Raw genomic sequence first — 19,665 nt, 5'->3', positions numbered from 1 at the left:
ACATGCAGGAAAGCGGTCCTCGGCCGGGGGACCGGAGTTTCACACCCAATTCGTGTTCAACAACGTCAAAGCAAGAAAAACAAAAATATATTTTATAAAAGGTCAAGTTCATTGTCTTTGTTATTGTTTTTGCAGAACTCTCCTTTCCAAAATAAAAAAAAACAAACATTTGGTCTTTATTTTCTATTTCATATGTTATGAAAGCCCTGATAATGAAATAACCACGGTCTCTGGTATTATAATTGCATGTTTCGAATTATTGGACTGAAAAAGAACATCAATGTAGAGCATGGGCCGTAGAACTAAAATAGAACGTAATTGAATGTGATCTTTATATTTGTGTTTGTTTTTTTAACTCGTCACATGCATAGAACGGCCAGCAGGGGGAAGCAATGGCTCACTTGCCTACCCTGCCTCAGCTGTTAACTTGATCGCTCATGTCGAGTGGCCAAAAATCATGTTCTGTTACTTTGAGAATAATACGAGCTGGGATTTTCGATCGTAAACTTTTAGTAAATACCAGGGAATTATAATTGAGGTCCTTTCTTGGTTTTTTTACGATAATTCCGAATTACAATACCTGGTCAAATACTTAAAAACAACAGCAACAAAAAATAAAATATCTCCAAAACCTGATGCGCTAAGGAAAAAAAACCCGAGTTATTATTATTTTTAATCGGCATGGAAATTATGTTTTGTATCATTGTAAGCATGCAACAGTTCGTCCTTGTAAAGGCAGTGTCAATGGAACGTGTGCTTCAGGAAATCTGGCATTCGATCAAGTGCTGCGAATTCTGTCTGTCGTCCTCACAATGCAGGAAGACTTTTTAAAATTAATTTTCACAGAACTGTACATAATGACGCACTACATGATAACATGATGCTTTGCTTACGGGTTCATTTACACACACTCAAGAACCCATCCGGGGGTTATATCTTGTTTTAAAACATTTTGAGGGGGATCATTACCTCTGCAAAGAAAGCTAATGTTGTGTGTCCGGAAGCACGAAGTACTTGAGTCACTGCTGGATTGTTTTCATGTTGGAGGGGTCACACTTGAGCGCCCCCCCCTCCCCCCCAAAAAAGACCATTAAAGCCACAAGTGAGCCTGTGTAATTAAAACACTGGGCTGTGATTCTCAAAGTGTGCTACGAGTCCCCCTACTGGTGCACTCAGGAAAAAAAAACACATTTACAGGTTCGACATCACAGGTTGCAAACTGTTTTAATCCAGTACTGCACACACTTCACTTTTCAAGTAGTTTCCGGATGACTGACAATCAAGATACACAAGATCACCATTATTTTGTGTTTATTTTGATACTGTGGCATTAATTTAAAAAATACGTTACAATGATATCTTCCGGCTAAAAATATATTTTTTAAATGATAAATACTTTGAAGGAATGCAACATCTGCCTTGTTTTATGAGCACTTGAGCCGAAAGTGACCTATTTTTTATTTATTTATTTTTTTGAGGCAGTGTGAAGTTTGAAAGCCATTGCTGGTTGTAATCAGTAGGGGGAGCTATTGCCTCGCCTCAAGAACAACCCTAAATTGCAGCCATTGCGTCACTGATGCGCACACTCCAAACGGCCACTGAAAGTGATGCACCCAAGTTCCTCATTTCCACTTTACCAGAAACGACAAAAAAAAAACGTTCACTTTCATTTTCCCCGCATGGTGTTATTTTAATGTATGTATCATGTTTTCCTTCGTAGTGGGCTATGTCACACGAGCTTTGTTGTAGAATTTAGGAGTCACATGTTGCAGTTTGGCGTGCATAAGTTAGAGGGCAGACCCCGTGGCGCGCACGCTATGTAAATTTGGTGGCGCACACACAGCCAAAGACAGAGTAACAAATCAGGAATTTCCCTCCTGCCACTCCTGAGAGCGCAAGAGAGGACAAACGTGAAGTGGTTCTCCTCAGAGAGGCACGAACAGCCATCGCGGGACCTTCTACTTTTTGTACTTGATTGTACTTTTCCACCGCGGTTCATCGTCAGGGAAGTTGTCTTTTCTTTCCTCACGAGTTTTGCACGCCGCCCTCAATTTAGGAGAGCGTTTCATGGAAGTAACGGCGCGGCATACGAGGACGACTTTAGTGAGGGAAACGGCCGTGTTTGATTTTGCCAAGCTTGGAGTCGCAGTGGATTGTCGTAGGACTTTTTAACGGCTCGTCTGGAGAGAGATTTGGATTAAGTGCGCAAAAGCAAAGCTTGTGTGTGGAATAATTAAAAAAAAAAGGCGTCTAGAAGGATGCTGCTGCTTGTACGATGGAAGTGAAGAACTTTATTGCTTTTGCGGCGCTGGTTTGTCTCCTTCTGAGCTTCGCTGAGAGCCAAAAACTGCGTCCCAAAGGCAGAAATGTGTGCAAAGCAACCGGGTAAGAGCATCGCATGAACTTTTAATGCTTGTTGAAGAAACGCAACTCGTCTTTTTGATGTTTCTCTTTATTTGTCTGTACATTCTGTCACTGTTAAAATCAACGATGTGTTGCAATGACATTGAACACGAACAATTTCCACAATAACTGAAATTTGAGCGTATGTACTTTGTGGCCTTTTTGGCTGCAATGGCGCAACCAACGCGAACTTCACTTTTAGTTGCGAAATTCGCTTGTTGTAATCCAGGGAGCGCCAGCGACACTTTTATTCGTAGAATATATTCAAAGAGCTTCATTTCGGGCACTTTTTTTTTTCCACGGTTCACTTCATCGCTGCTGCAGGAGGAGGAGTCGGCGGGACAGATGTGTGCATCCGTGTGTAGCAGTCTTAGCATTGTACTACAGGGGGTGCTGTTGTCAACGCACAGACCTTACAATGTATTGCAGATAGATAGATAGATAGATAGATAGATAGATAGATAGATAGATAGATAGATAGATAGATAGCGCTCGCTAAGTATATGGGTAGCGCTAGCTATCGCTAAATATATAGGTAGCAGCTAGCTAGGTACTGTATATAGATATAGATAGCCAGCTACCGATCGAGATAGATGGACAGATTCCTACACTACATCCATTAGGGTTAAGGCTGGAGTTAATTCAAGCTAATTCACTAAGTACTGAGTGTGAGATGTGCAGAACACCCTGGACTAGTTGCCAGTCATTGTCGGGCCATGTAAAAGGATACAGACAAGCAATCCTATTCACACCTCTGGACAATTTCGAGTCTCCAATGTCTCCTTACATACATGTTTATGGAAAATGGGAGGAATGTGGAGAACATACAAATTCCACACAGCAAGGTCCGAGCCAAGATTTGAAGCGAGACCATCGAAACGATGAGACAGATGTGCTAAACTAGGAGACAGATGTGCTTGAGGCCACCGCATTCTTATTATTCTTGCAGAGCAAGATGAAGCCTCAACAAGCTCCCCAGTAATGTCATTTTGGAAGGGAACAAGTACAGCGTATGTATTTGCTACCTTTGAAAAATGTCCGGTTGTTGCAACGATGCCAATAACTCTGACATCTCGTTCACTAAACATTTAAACACGTGTGGGCAATAGTAGATGAAAAGTTTCGCAAAAACAATACTGCTGTTTAATGACATGAAAATTTGTTGCGGTATCACCAAGGCTGACTTTATGGCCCGCATATTTCAGTCATCACTATTTTGAGTTGCTTTGTATATGTTTTCAGCGCAGGCCTGGCCCACTTCATTTCTCTTTTGTTTGTCATCTTCCCACTTCATTCTATAGCCAACAATCACTGCGCCCGCCACTCACCACGACCTTATTTTTCCCACTGCACTCATTACAGTATGTACTTTATTTGCTCTAGCCGCAGTCAAATGAATGGGGGGAAGCATCTCAGTGTTTATCATCACATGTCAGCCTTTCCAAGGACGTCTTTGCGTCCCAAAGTCAACTGTTGAATGTCAGTGATGCCTTCAGCACTCACTATATTCTCATATTCGATATGGGGAACGCTTGTGACGAGTGAAAAACTCATACAGGAAAAGCGGTTTGTTTTTTAAATCACTAAAACAGCCAACAAGGGTGTTTTATTTGAACAAATTGTCTTTTCGCTCTGGACCAGGGGAAAAAAAAAAAAAATCATAAATCATCATTGACACCATATTTTTCCACCAAACAATACAGCCCGTCTGGTGCATTCCACAACAGCAGGGGGCGATAAAATTGCTAAACATCACCATGAGGGATGTAATTTCTATCAAAATGATATATAACAACATGGAATGGAGGAGAAGTGGAGTCCTCCGGAGACTTCAGAATACCTTGAACGTATAGTTTTCCAAATACTATTATAGTATTACATACCACATGCTAAAGTACCCTAGCCCAAACAGATCTGCCTGATTTTGTGATTGAATTCTAATGACGTAGCAAGTCAAGTTATTCCCGCCCTGGAGGTGAAACTGCCTTGGCCATCATTCTGAATTGGCCACTGGCATACCTGGCCCCAATGCAAGTTGCCTGTAACAATGAAATTCCTGTGCCTCGTCTAGAACATAAGTCACATATTCTAACATTCAAAACGGCACGTCTAGCCCTCACGGTTGGTATAAATAAAACAAGAGAAAAAAATAAATCAATAGGCAGAAGTTTTGGGCCCAAGTTACCGGAAACTCAATTTCCAGTGACCTTTAAGGGAAGTTTGTCGACGAAAGGCCAAAACTCAAATAAAAATATAAGTTCCTTTGTTTTTGTGGTCTTTTGAAACTGGACAAAGTGACTCCAAAGTGACTATTTTTATGCTGTAGCGGTGCTTGCGAACACACAATCTTCCCCCACGAGTGCTGACAGGGATTGGCGGTGTATTAAAAGGTCAACGAGGGTCAACTCCGTGCACATTGGCAGCAGTTTGTCATGATTCGGAGAGGCGCGGCTGCATAAAATAAGTGGAATCCAGCATCATGCGCAGTCAAGTCGGACACGCACGGTTCCAAAAACTCCTTTTTCACTGCAAGGGAAAGCATGCGGAGGTTGATCTTTACCACGCGCCGATTTGTCAGAATAAGAAAAAACAGCGTCACTCCCTGCACGCTGACTCTGAAGCGAGCTGCCATCTTCAAACACTTTGGGGGCAGCTGATGTGTTGCAGAGGCCCCGCAAAGGTCACGGTCGTGGGAGGAAGAGGAGACAAATTTGTCCTTTCCTGACAGAGCCCAAAAAAAAAAAAAAAAAAAAATGGCAGCAAACTGTTACATATTTAGACTCCTCGATTGTTTTCTCTCCAAAAGGCCCGGAAAGGCTACAGAAGCTGATAAACGAGAAAAAAGAGAATTCCACTTGGGTGGGCTTTTTGAATGCACTGTGCTGGTAGAGACCCATATTCTAAAAAAAATTTAACTCAATCAGGGTCACTTTTTGGGGGGAATATTCATTTTACCACAAAAGTGGGGTACAAAAAATAAAAACACATAAAAAGCAAAGAACAAAACAGGCCAATTTTGGGGCTTGTTTTATGTGTTCTTTATTTTGACCCAACTTTTGGGGTTCAGTGAATAACCCCAAAAGTTGTCAGTCCCTTTTTGACCCATATTGGGGTTTTTTTTTGGACCTAACTGTTTTTACAGTGCATGAGTCATCTAATTAGACCACCATGTGCACAGCATGTGCATCACAGTGTCAATGCCTTGAAGAGTTTGATCTCCCCAGATGTGACCAAAAGACTTGGGTGCGGTTGCCGCCACTTTGAAATGTCTGCGTTGTTTCACAACAGGTGCCTCAGCACCCCACCCCGACTACCCCCACACCCCCCACCCTTCCTCTTATTTACACTTTGGGAATTCTTTTCCAGATCTCCGGGGTTGGCGTGCTGCAGCGGATGGGCTCAGCTAGGGGACGAATGCCTTACACGTACGTACCACGCAGCACAATTCATTCATAGCAGCGATGTCCAAATATGAAACAACTTTAAAGGGGGATTGAAGAGAAACCTTTTTCATCAATTCAATTTGTATTGGTTATTTAGTTGCAACTGACTTTTTTGGATCCAAGCTAAGTGGGCTGGTGCACGTGCCTGGTTGTCGGTCAATTTATGCTAAATAATCAAACCGTATTTAAAGTTCCTGTCAAGTGAGAAATAAACACGTCTTATAAATTTGACACACCGCACCGAAGGGTGTTGCGAACGACTCTGCCAAATTTGAATAATTAAAAAAAATATCATCAAGGGTATAAAATGAGGCTTACACCCCGCTGAAAAATGAATGCCTCAACATCTCTGCATATCTGTCTTTAGCTTTATTATTAAAATATGCGTCCAGCCAATAAAAATGGGCTATAAATAACCCCCACGCCCGGCCAAACTTTGCACACGTTTATGATTTATACAATGCGCAATTGTTGAATAACGCAGCCACTTTTTGTTCTCTCAAAGCTCTCTGTGAAGGCAATTTCACCTGCAAGGAAAACGAGGTGTGTGTCAGACCTAACGAATGCCGCTGTCGCCATGGATACTTCGGAGCCAGCTGTGACACAAGTAAGGCATCGTGCACGATTACCTTAGCTTTGCCTTAAGAAAGTTTGTTTAGCTTAATGCTAACAAACAATGCAAAACGGTATAGACAGGCTAATGAATAGCATTGCCATCGCTGTGTTGTAACTCTTTAAGCTACAGGTGTCGTCCTGCACGTTTTTCATCGCTCCCTGTTGCAGCACACCTGATTCAAATTCAACAGGATGGATAGCAGGCTTCTGCAGAGCTTGCTGACGAGCTGATCATTTGGATAAGGTGTGTTGCAAAAGGGCGAGATGGAAAACATGCAGGAAAACGCCCCTCGAGGACCGGAGTTTGACACAAAGGGTATTTGAACATAAATGGCTCAGGAACTCATTGAGACAAGACAACATAGCAATCTTCACAGGCATATATTCTTTATCCTCTGCAAAAAAAGACTAATATTTCTGCAGCTGACTGTGTCTACTGCGTACTGTGACGGGGGCTGGAAGGGTTGGGATTTCCATTCATCGCAAAATGGAAAATCATTTATTAGTTTCTTCCTTTGTACACAATTGTTACATTCAAATTGTCAACTGATGTCTCTGTTACGTCCCGAACCAGAGTGTCCCGCCCAGTTTTGGGGCCCTGACTGCAAGGGTAAATGCAACTGTCACCCCAACGGCCAGTGCGACGACTTGACGGGCAAGTGCACGTGCAACCACAATCGTTGGGGGCCCAACTGCGAGAACTCCTGCATGTGCCAAAAGGGCAAATGCGACCAGGACACGGGCTTCTGCACGTGTCACCCGGGGGTCTGGGGCCCTCAGTGCAACAACAACTGCTACTGCAGCGTCAACTCCATGTGCGACCCGATGACGGGACGCTGCCTGTGCAGCCCCGGCTGGACGGGGCGAAACTGCGCCATCCAGTGTAACTGCAACAACTCGCCATGCGACCAGTTCACTCAGCGCTGCCACTGCCGGGATAGGATGTGGGGCCCCAGGTGCGACCGATACTGCCAGTGCGTCCACGGCAAGTGCAACCAGGCGGACGGCACGTGTACCTGCACGCCGGGCTACCGTGGGAAGTTTTGCAGAGAGCCGTGCCCTGCTGGGTTTTACGGGCAGAACTGCAGGAACAAGTGAGGAACAATTTGAGTCAAAATGACCTTCTTGAGGGCGGCACGGTGGATTAGCTGGATAGCACATCCGCCTCACGGTGCAGAGGCGCAGGGTTCGATTCCAGCTCTGGTCTTCCCATGTGGAGTTTGCATGTCAGGGCGAGATGGAAAACATGCAGGAAAACGCCCCTCGAGGACCGGAGTTTGACACAAAGGGTATTTGAACATAAATGGCTCAGGAACTCATTGAGACAAGACAACATAGCAATCTTCACAGGCATATATTCTTTATCCTCTGCAAAAAAAGACTAATATTTCTGCAGCTGACTGTGTCTACTGCGTACTGTGACGGGGGCTGGAAGGGTTGGGATTTCCATTCATCGCAAAATGGAAAATCATTTATTAGTTTCTTCCTTTGTACACAATTGTTACATTCAAATTGTCAACTGATGTCTCTGTTACGTCCCGAACCAGAGTGTCCCGCCCAGTTTTGGGGCCCTGACTGCAAGGGTAAATGCAACTGTCACCCCAACGGCCAGTGCGACGACTTGACGGGCAAGTGCACGTGCAACCACAATCGTTGGGGGCCCAACTGCGAGAACTCCTGCATGTGCCAAAAGGGCAAATGCGACCAGGACACGGGCTTCTGCACGTGTCACCCGGGGGTCTGGGGCCCTCAGTGCAACAACAACTGCTACTGCAGCGTCAACTCCATGTGCGACCCGATGACGGGACGCTGCCTGTGCAGCCCCGGCTGGACGGGGCGAAACTGCGCCATCCAGTGTAACTGCAACAACTCGCCATGCGACCAGTTCACTCAGCGCTGCCACTGCCGGGATAGGATGTGGGGCCCCAGGTGCGACCGATACTGCCAGTGCGTCCACGGCAAGTGCAACCAGGCGGACGGCACGTGTACCTGCACGCCGGGCTACCGTGGGAAGTTTTGCAGAGAGCCGTGCCCTGCTGGGTTTTACGGGCAGAACTGCAGGAACAAGTGAGGAACAATTTGAGTCAAAATGACCTTCTTGAGGGCGGCACGGTGGATTAGCTGGATAGCACATCCGCCTCACGGTGCAGAGGCGCAGGGTTCGATTCCAGCTCTGGTCTTCCCATGTGGAGTTTGCATGTCCTCCCCGGGCCTGCGTGGGTTTTCTTCGGGTACTCGGTTTCCTCTGACATCAAGTGTACACAATGTAAAAAAAATAGCCTTTAAATGAATTCATAAAAACAGAAATGTAAATACGTTTAGTATGTATAACCGCCACGGTTATACATACTAAACCAACATTCCTCCATTCTGAGGTCGATCATTTTTAGCAACATCAAAACATAGACCATAGCAAGAAAGGGGGAAAAAAATGGAGGAAAAAAATTCAGTGTAGTTCAAATTCAGTTCAGTGCAGCATGTCAGCGGTCGAGATACATTTAGTGTTCGCCTCGCTAAGAGCCTTTATAAGACTCCTAAATTATACACTACATTAAAAAAAACCAGCCCTGGGCAGTGTGAAATTGTTTGCATTATTTCAAAATAAAGTAAAGCAATCCAATTACAGTTGCGTGCACAGTGGCCGCAGCAATGATTATAATTAAACATTTTCCTTATTCTAAAAAGCATCGGCTCAGTAGCACGGATACCACAGAAGGTCGTAATAAAAAGAACAATGTAAAGTAAAAAAAATAAAATGAAAAAATCTAAAAATAGGTTGCAGTGCGATTGCGGAGAAGCTCATATTGGCAGTAGCGATGTGAAACGTAAAACAGACGTGAGTAATGAAAAGAACAATTTGAAAATAGACGTGTCATTGAAAAAATAGATAGTAGTCCAAATCCTGTTAAATGGCAGCAGCCAAGATGCTAAACCAAGTGCAAGAAACTGTGCTGTTGCACAGATGCTAACCGTTCACTTAGCTTATATGCTGCATGATTGCATGGCAGTTTTATAGTTTCAATACGATGTGATGATGCACGCCGCTGCTGATAACCCTTAAAACAGACTTCCTGGAGCAGCTAGAAAGATTTGCGTATTGGCGTTCACATTATCCCGTAACCATGAAGCCGAGACATTTAAGTGACTGACCTTTTGTGGACCGCGCACCTCATACGATGCAGATGCTATAAACCAAAAAGAATCAAGTGTCAATTCAATGTTATTCGGCTCCTTAAACGATCATCGGAGCAACCCTGCATCATTCCAACTTCCTCACAGAAGAGGAAATAAATTTGAGGAACTGACCTTTGTTCCTCAGGTGTGGCCACTGCAAGGGCCAGCAGCCATGTAAGGTGACGGAGGGACGCTGCGTCACATGCGACAGAGGCTGGAACGGGACGCGCTGCGACCAGCTCTGCTCCAAAGGCTTCTTCGGGGAAAACTGCCAGGAAGTGTGTCCCACCTGTAAGGACGGCCATCACTGTGACCACATTCAGGGCAAGTGCTCGCACTGTAACCCTGGCTGGATTGGGGACAGGTAGGAAAACGTATTTTCACGTTCTCATTTTTGCGGCGAAAGTTTGCGGTTTTCCAACTGAACAACAGTCACTCGAACGATTGGGAGTGAATGGGGCTCAGTGTCCAGGTGCCCACTTCACGGCACAGATGTGCTTACACCGTGTCGAGACTCTAGTGCGCAACGGGACGCGCGACCGATCTTGATTGGCCAAGATTGAAGTCGGCTTTGACCACGCCCACAGCGGCGCAGCCCTCTATCTCGCAATTCGAAATTACCAACATCAGGTCTAACCCACCCTAGTGCAGAAGTACGCCATGCGCCACACTGGATTTACCCCGGTCATCAAAATACTGTCGAAGGCTAATTAAGTAGGAACAACGTTAAAATATAAATCTTTGATCATTATGGCAACAATGTTAGTTCGACCAACAAAGCGAGCGAGTTGCTCCCAAACCATTTTTGCCGAGTTGTTTTTACTTCTATCTTTCAGTTCTGTAGACTCTTATTTCTTTGTCACGTTAGCAAAACTAAAAAATACTTTAAAATATTTTGTTGGATTGCCCATCTTCAAATGTTATCAGTTTTTTTTTTTGCCTTGAAACTTTGAGTTCAGATATCTGTTTTTAAATGAAGGGCATTAAATCGTCACAAATACCAAATACCGGTACTCACGTGAAGTCCAGATCCCTGAAATTTGTGCTTTAGTACAGTAGCACTTCCCACTACCGTTTAAACACATAACGGCAGTGACTTTAACGAGTAGCTGCATTAATTCTCGTGTACACGCTGTGATAACACCTTGTGACTCATGCTGCTCAGCTCAGTAATGACCGCCGTGCTTGCATTCGTCTTTTGTGTGATAGGTGCGAGGTGCGCTGCCCCAACGGCACGTACGGAGATAATTGTGAGAACAACTGCAGTCACTGTTTCAACGGGAACTGTCACGGCGTCACCGGAGAGTGCCTGTGTGACCCGGGATTTTACGGAACCTAGTAAGTTGCCAGCATCGAAAAGAGTTAGTTTGACCCACAACTTAACAGAGAGGCTTAAACGTTTGAGAAGTGCAGACATTAAAAAAAATAATAATAATATGTGTTTTCAATTGCTTGTCTTCGGTTGTCATAATTTCTTTCAAGGAATGTTTACTTTAATGTTTAGCTAGATTGTAGCTAGCTTGTTGCTAGCTGCCGTTAAAAAAAACGTAAAGCGACACCCACTAGCCTGGAATCAACTCCGTATTCATTTTGGAGTTGAATCTCTATTCTGTATTGATTGTAAAAGACATATTGGAAGAAGGAAAAAAAATGTTGTCACAGGTGGGCCGAAGCCTTTTACAAAGGCTTTTCAGACGGCAAATACAACAAACTAAAAACAGACGCACGTGGAACACAAAAACCCGTTTCCCCGTTGTTGTGATTAAAAAGGACTTGAACTCGATGGAGTGAATTTCAAACAGAGTTTGTGTTACGTCCTCTACAGCTGCAATCTGACATGTCAACCTGGACAACATGGAGTGAACTGCAATCAAACTTGCTCCTGCCATGACAAGAACTGCGACCCAGTTTCTGGTGCCTGCTACCTCCGTAAGAAAATATGATTTGTTTCCCACTGCAAAAAGGGAGCGTGTGTTTTTGCCATTGAGACAAAAAGCACATTTTCTTCTTGGGATGTCCAAAGCGCCACAAGCCCCTCATTCTGACGGACTCTTAAGTGACTAACAGTTGGCTGTACACACAGTACCAACAAACAACTTCTGCAGCCTTGCGTGTGTACTAGCGAGGGACTTTTACACAGCAAAAGCCTTGATAGCTTTTCCAGACTGGTGTCCCTGTGCGCTGCGTTTTTTTTGGCACCGGTCAGAGCGAGGGGAAGGAAAGGAAAGGGGGGGGGGGTGAAAAAGGGGAAGAGGAAAGAAGAAGGATGAGGCTGTTTCATAATTAGTCATGATGGCAGCAGTGTTGAAAAAGGCTCAAGTGTCGCGGCAGCGGCAAGCTAGCTGTGATCCGCTCAGACCTGGTGATGCCCTCGAGCCACTTCCGGTCCTTTATTCCCCCGACGGTGAATAACTAGCAGTGACCGCACGCCACAACAATTCATCTTATCTTTATGAGACACGTAACAGCCCAAGAGACAGCATAAGTTACAGATAAAAGCCGCTACATGGAACTTGATCACAATGTGCTAGTGGAGTAGCATCTCTGCCATCACCGTTGCCCTGCAAATCTGTTATTTTACAGTACTTGTCCGACAAGTATTGTTTGAATGGGTTGCGAGAAGCCCGTTCCACAATTAAGCAATAATCAAACCTAAATAATTGATCAATCACTTATTTTCACTCGCCTAAAGATACACCTGCCCTGTTGTGTTAGCACTAGCAATAAGAGCTAATTGTACTCAATTTTTTTTTTTTGTCTGCAATGATTTTTTTTTTTTAAAAGCCCATGATTTTGTCGATTAATCAATAAATTATATCGTTTTCATTCCCAAGTAGGACATGATGTCAAATTGACAGTTCAGAAAATGCATGAATAATTTCATTCCAATTCAGCTCCTGGTTTGGTCTGTAACCTGTCAGAAAATCAGCAGAAATTTTGATAATTGTTCTCCAAAACAAAATCAGATGTTTGCAAATGTCGATGAAAAAAAAAAAACACAAAATCAGCACAACGCTTTCATGGACAACCACATACATTTTAAAATATTGACTGCGGAGAAGCTGGACTTACAAGGATTTTTGGACTATTTTAAATTAAAATAACAATTAATCGATGATGCAGAATTATCCAGCCGTTCATTTTTTATAGCGCTCATTCTCAGAAGGGTCACAGCTGACTTTGGGGTACACATTGGAATGGGTCATATCGAAAAACAAAAATTTACACTTACATTCACACCTTGGACAATTTAAAATCTTCAGTGGATCATTGAGGGGATCTTGGGGGGAAGTTGTGGAATAACCTCGGGCTCAGTGTGTTTCTGCTCTATGGTTTTAATTTAGAGTCACCATTTTTTTCTGTACCGCACCATCCAGAACTCGTTGCGTCTTTTTTTTTTTTTTTTTTTTTTCCTTTTGCAGAGCCTAACCAGCGGATGGGTGTGATCGCGGCCGGGACGCTCGTCTCCTTTTTGCTGATCGTCCTGCTCTCTGTGCTGTGCTGCTGCTGCCTCTGTCGGCACAAAGACGACCACAAGTGAGTGACGCTTTGGTGTCTTCTGCACAAGTTGTCTGACTCTCAGTAGCCCGTTATGAAAAAAAAAAAAAAAAAAAATGGATGTGGGATTGTTCTTGTCTCACCGGGTCGCAGTTGATGAGGGGCTAAATACATGTAAAGTGCAATGCAAATGTTTTTCACGTGTCGATAATACTGCGTAGGAAGCAGTGTGAGCAAGCCTCGACACAGGGCCAAGTCGAATAAACCCTCTTTTAAATGATTCATTTAGATTTCCATGCTGTCATCCTACCTCAGATCTAACCCAGACAACTCTTCCAACAGCAAAAAAGCCAAGCGGATCCTGTGCGGACGATTTAGCCGAATCAGCACTAAACTTCCCCGTATTCCACTGAGGAGACAGAAACTGCCAAAAGTAGTTGGTAAGCCCCAAAACTTTCTTTCATATCCCACACTGAGCCGCCAGACGTTGCCTGTCTTTTTGCAACTATGCTTTCTGCTGCAAAAAAAAAAAAAAAAAAAAATCGCGTCTTTGGATCGTTTTACTTTCTTCAAAACTGAAGACTTCAACAGTAGCAGAGTTTTATATTGTTCTACTTTTAGTCCTAAGGCATACAGTGGAAACAAACACAAACAGTACTAGTTGACCTACAATTTAAAATAAAATAATCCTCAAGCCCCCCCTGCCCCCCCACTTAAAGTGTTACAGCAGTGCAGAATAAAATTACAGATAATAAAAATCTGAAATAAAAAAACTGTTCCAAAGATAAACACCATTCACAATACAAGTGCTCACCGATACTGAGTATAGATACTTCGAGCACTGAGATATAAAAATCTATTCAAACACATCTTTCTGAAGCAGATGAAGATTCACCGAAGTGCCAAACTGCCACAGTACAACGCCGAGAAGCACTTCTCGGTGTGAATTTCTTTTTCTTTGCCCAAAGTATTGGTGGCTGGTATCGGCAGCCGCCACGAGTATCCAATACCTTAAAAAAAAATACCGATACTTGGTATCGATACTCGACCATTGCTAATTCTAGCCAATTTTTGGATCAAATTAGTTTTTGTTGCACCGTTCAAATAAAGTTTTTGGGAACGTTTTAGCATTCACGTGGGTTTCATATCACTGGAGTCTCACTGCCGAACGTAACTTTAGGTGTCTATTTTTAGGGGGAAAAAAATACCCAAAGAAAACACAAAACACAGACATTGAGTCCGATGCAAGTTCACCTGAGATTTTAAACATCGTCGCTGTGCAATGAACCGACGTCAAAGCAGACGTCGTGGCTAACACCGCTTTTCAGTCGGAAGATTTTGCGCCACATACAGGGATCGTTTGATTTCACAGCTTACACTGTAGTTGGAAATTCACATTTTCAACTGTAGACAATTACTGTATGACTGCATTGAACACCCTCCGACGTTACTAATTTACCTTCGCCGCTATGCACAATGGCTTCATTTTTCCTGTGCTCTTTGCGACCTTAGTTTGTGTCTTAGCTGATGATGACTGAGAAGTCTGCTAACTGCCAGACAAATATGGGCTTTCATTTCAAAGGAATGCGCCCATTTTGGAGCCCCTTATTGTTCTTGGCGCCCTCCGCCGGCCATGTGTTCGTGTTATTCCAGACCCAAACTGCCGCGCTTTTCTTTCCCCTCACGGTTTTTGTACCCCGCATCCGTAGTTCACCGAGCGAAGGGTTTCTCCCTCCGAGATGGAGCGCGTCCTATTAAAAGACGGCCGGTGGTCATCGCGCAAAAGGTTGAGGCCTGCTGGTGCTGAGGGATGAGCCAACAAAGGCTGCAGTGTTTATATGGACTCCGCAGGTCCATGTGGAGGTCTCGTGGTCTGTGACGGATCCGTCTCCGACCTCATTCTCAAATATTCCAGCATGTCAAAAGATGCTGATCTGTTCAAACTCTAACGAGCAGTTGAGCATGTCGTTGAGCTGTTCTTGCGTTGCGCCAGAGACGGATTTAGTTTACCACTGGATGACAATGAATGGTCTTCGTAGCTAAATAAGGTCATCAAAATATTCGAAAATGCAAAGGGCGAAGCAGGAGGTTGTTTTTGGCTGTGTTAGTGTCTCCGAACAGAACCAGGCATTCTTATTCGAATTATTTGAAAAACTCACCATCTCAACAATCTGCAATTCATATTTTGTCACAATATTTTGTCAAAAAAAAATGGCAAAAGAGGGATGGCCAAACAAACAATAAACTATTCGAGCCTGACCGATGGGACTGACGATGAATAAAGCCCGCTGTGTTCACACCCACAACGGCGCAAACCGCACATACTGTATATATCAGTGCCAAGATGCGTGGCTCTGCAAAAATGACAAAACTTGGTCTCACTCGCCACTGCGCACTTTTCGACTTGCACTGGGCATGAAAATCGAGCCCTCGATTTCAACTGAAAGTTGATGAATTGTATTTTGAGGCCGGAGGCTTAGAAAGACAGACCTCCAACTTCACAAACCGTCCAGTACATATTCTTCTTCTCTTAACAGACGTTGTTGAGGCTGCTCTTTCTTCTGAAAAGTGTTAATAGCAATCACATACAGCGTGATAGCTGTTCAAACTCAGAAGTTTTCACCGTCATCGTTAGATGTCACATCTCCATGTTAACTTTTTCCAGAAAACGTTGGTGACATTCCAGACTGTACAACCTCAGCGCCATTTAGCTTCTTAACCTAAATCCATTCATGTCTTGTTTACATAACAATAAATAAAGATATGCAAGTTTGGCACACTCATAACGGCGTTTGTACGTTCGCTACTCGTTGATCACGCAGCCAGAAAGTCAGCGCGGCCCTTCCCTGACTCTGGCCTACATTTGATACCGCAAAAACTCCAAGTGAGTGATGAAAGAGTTAAAAGACGATGACCTGGTTTCTTTTCTACGTCTGAGCAGCATGTGCTTCCGAAGTGATCCAGCTGATTATTTAAGCTCCAGTCTGACTCCATTGTGACCTTGTTCTGCGCCGAGACAGGCATGTCTTTGTCATCACAATGTTGCATATCAAAACGCTTGTTTTGAGAGGAGCGTGTCTCTCCCATATAAGTCAGGAAAAAGGAGAAGACCCAGTCCCTCCCTGAGTAATCTGTTTTCGACAGAAAAATGCGATCCACCGTTTACAGTGTAATGAAAGAAATATGCACGGTCTCCCTAAATGCTACCAAATGCAAAGATGATGGTTTACGTTTTGTTTTTGTTGTTTTTTTAAAGACTTTATTGGGCTTCCAGGTTTGTCCTATGTATAATGCTGGGCCACAGAAGTATGGCTGCCAGCATTTGGAAACTCATGACTGAGGCTACGCAGTCCTGCACACACACACACACACACACACACACACACACACACACACACACACACACACATTCCAGAGGGGGCCCGACAGGGGCTGGAAACAGGAAGTGGTCAAATTTACCCCAGCCCGTGTCAGAGCTGTGATTTATCCCCGCCAGGGCCAGTGGCAACAGATGTGGCAATGTTGAATGAAATAGGAATAGGGAGGGAGGAAGGGCAGCGTTTTCCTTACTTGCAAGGGGAACGCTAGAATGTGTCACCTAGCCCCCTGCTGGCATCACCAAACATGTGTAACTGTTGCTTTTTGGCATTCCACTGGAAGCATATTCACCCCACACCCTCCGCTTTCGCGTCTGCGGAGCATTCCTCGCATCCTTTTGTGTCCAAATGTTTCCTCACGGATAAGTGCGCATATGGAGCACCACCCGTTTTTTTGTTTTTTTTTTCCCTGCAGCTGGATTAATCCCAGGACACTTGACCGGTATCGCAGATGTGTACGTTTCTAAGAACATTCCTCTTCACATTCGGGCCTTTAATTGGCCACTAAACTGAGCCGAAAACATTCTCGCACCCTTAAGACGGACATTTAAAGTACACTGGCGTCAACCCTGAAGCGTTGCTATGTTGCCGTGTTCGATGAGGAATGAAATTTCGTGAGCACACAGTTGTTGGAAATTTGTTGTTGAAATTTTCTACTGTCAAACCCACACAAGTGTCTGGCATTTTGCAAGTCAAAAGTCCTCTAATCAGAAGACTTGATGTCAAAAACACGTTTTAGCGATTAGTTGACGTCAACTAGTTTACTAATTGGTTCAATCCACGTTTAAGAGGTTATTGATACCAAGTTCTCCCTGTAACCGGGTCCTGGACCCAAACAGTCTGTCAACCCAAGCTTTAGCTCCATGTCTGTAAAACCGAGCTCTCCTTCCCCCACTCAGCAAGTTTGTGGTTGAGCTCTGCAGCTGCGACGTGTCAGTAATGCCCCTTAGTGTGGCCAAGGATCCCAGCGGCATCCAGTCTGCCGAATAATGCTCCCCTCAGGAACCACGAGGTTGTGTGTGAGCTTATTTGAAGAGCAGCAGCATTCCATCATGTTGCAAATTGTCCACGGGTTGTCTTGTTGACTAACATGACTGCAGTGCTTGCATCGAGGGGGCTGCTCAGCATTCCTCAGCTCCTGCGGATGGGCTATTAAGTGATGACCCTGAACAAGGAATTACTCACATTCATTCCCCTCCGCTCACAAATGAGTAAACAGAAAGTCATCGCAACACAAGCAAACACATTTTTGACATTCTTGTGTTGACTTGAGGCTAGGAAAAAAAAGAGAAACGAAGAAAAAGAATGTCACAGGTTTTTGGGGAAGGAAACAATGACATTTGCTCCAAAAGTGGCACCTGCTCTAATTGATGTCATGTCTCAATGGTGTAATAGAGCGACTTTAAAAATCCATTAAAGTGAAAAAAAAAAGTATGTAAATCTTGTAAATGTAGCCCTCTACAAAGAAATGTTGTTCACAACACTGCCAAATTTGAATGATTGAAAAAAAACGAATCTACTTCAAAATTGCAATGAGAGGCACAAGCCACTAGCTAGCTCACAAGCCAACTCACAAGCTAGGTCACAACCTAACACCCTCTCTGGGGGGGTCAATCAGCCAGCAATTCTCTCTTGGGAATTTAAAGAACACCACCGAGCTGGTCTGTAAATTGTGGCGTCCAGGGAAGATGCCTTTTTTGAGTGTAGCGTCAGCTAGCTTGCTAACTGCGTACCGTTGTGGTATAAACGGGCCAAGTAATAACAACCAACTTGCATTATTTTTTGGGGGGATGGAGGAGGGTAAAATATCAGGACAACTGAAAAGGTGCAAAACAAATGAACCCTATTTCTCCACAGTACAGTACTACGCAGGGCTCAGTCTTAGCACGTTTTCAGCAGTTATCTTAATAACGAATTGAGAAATAACTTTTGATTTCATTTTGCATTGTCTTTAAAATTGAATCCCAGGAAACCGTTGATAATTACGACCCTTGTATTGCTAGTTTTCCACTGATCCATATCCCAAAAGCGTAGACCTTATTAAGCTTCACCCCAAACCCACCACACAAGCACTTGGAGAAAATTCAAATCCACACTGGAAGTCCTGAGACGAGACTATTCCATCATGCTAAAGTCACATTATTACGTGATACGAAGACAACTAACCGAAAGAACAGAGGCAGATTGGGGGAGTCATGTTGAAAGCGCCTTCAAATGGTCATGCCAAGTCAACACTCAGCACAGTTTTGACCTGAATTGAACTGAGGCTACGTTGACTGCCAATGTATGGATGATTCATGAAAGCTGTTTGAACTCCAGTTTTTTGGGGTTTTTTTTTTGGGGGGGGGGGGGAAACGGTGTGGGGGGGTTGCGACTTTCGAGGCGTATCTTTCCCGAAAATGGAGGTCAAAATTCAGCCTTGTGTGACCTCACAAGGGGCTCAGCTTGATAAATTCCACAGTCAAGACACACATACACAATAAAAATGACATGTGGAGATGATATTTTCTTCAAAGAAGTCATGTATCCTTTGTTGTCTGCTACAAGTTGGAAGATGTCTTTGTGTTATTGGTGGCACTTAGTAACATTTCAGTGTCACTGTTCTCTCCCAAGTAGCAGTCATCTGCCAATGTACTGATGGCATGTGGCATCAATCAACGTCAAGAAAACCACCAAACCCTGAAAATCACACTCGCTCTGTTAACTGACATGTAAAACCAATCCCAAGTCCATTTCCTACCACTCGGCAGCCGTTGGGAGAGCAGACTGTTGTTCTTGTAACATGGTACAATACCCTCTCGCTGACCTCTGGGCTTCTGCGTTTGTTTTGTGTTCTCAGTAGCCCACCACGACCCCGAGCACAACTTCAACTGCAGCTTCATCGAGCCCCCCTCAGTGGCCGAGCAGCCTTCCCCTTACTCCTGGTCCTCCCAGGAGTCCTTCTCGTCATGTGAGAGCGGCGACGAGAGCCCCGTGTACTGCGTGCCTCATGAAGGTTAGTCATTGCGGGGAACAATTAAACGCATTGGTTATCCGCACCGACACATACAAATACATGCCCAATGTGTTGTTGGCATGAGAGGCGTCTTCCCTCTCACACACACACACACGCACGCACACACACACACACACACACACACACACACACACACACA

General features: G+C 44.2%; 1 protein-coding gene across 2 annotated transcripts in view; it reads left to right on the top strand.

Annotated features, from left to right (window-relative positions):
• The first annotated feature begins 1,704 nt into the window (after positions 1 to 1,704).
• Positions 1,705 to 19,665, top strand: part of scarf2 (scavenger receptor class F, member 2) — a 20,030-nt gene continuing 2,069 nt past the window's right edge. The window contains exons 1-10 of one of the 2 annotated variants that reach the window (XM_019885458.1): positions 1,705 to 2,385; positions 5,770 to 5,828; positions 6,352 to 6,453; positions 7,036 to 7,555; positions 9,781 to 9,999; positions 10,845 to 10,973; positions 11,461 to 11,564; positions 13,058 to 13,172; positions 13,476 to 13,573; positions 19,350 to 19,505. In XM_019885458.1, the coding sequence (XP_019741017.1) occupies positions 2,276 to 2,385; positions 5,770 to 5,828; positions 6,352 to 6,453; positions 7,036 to 7,555; positions 9,781 to 9,999; positions 10,845 to 10,973; positions 11,461 to 11,564; positions 13,058 to 13,172; positions 13,476 to 13,573; positions 19,350 to 19,505 (1,612 nt within the window). In that variant the 5' untranslated portion in view covers positions 1,705 to 2,275. Of the gene's footprint in view, positions 2,386 to 5,769; positions 5,829 to 6,351; positions 6,454 to 7,035; positions 7,556 to 7,968; positions 8,529 to 9,780; positions 10,000 to 10,844; positions 10,974 to 11,460; positions 11,565 to 13,057; positions 13,173 to 13,475; positions 13,574 to 19,349; positions 19,506 to 19,665 lie in introns of those variants that run through there. The other variant, XM_019885459.1, reaches the window with a different exon arrangement.

This window comes from Hippocampus comes, unplaced genomic scaffold (genome assembly GCF_001891065.2).
Source record: "Hippocampus comes isolate QL1 unplaced genomic scaffold, H_comes_QL1_v1.1 scaffold78, whole genome shotgun sequence".
NCBI lineage: Eukaryota > Metazoa > Chordata > Actinopteri > Syngnathiformes > Syngnathidae > Hippocampus > Hippocampus comes.
The sequence above is the reverse complement of the archived record's forward strand: the minus strand, read 5'-3'. Positions and strand labels throughout refer to the sequence as shown.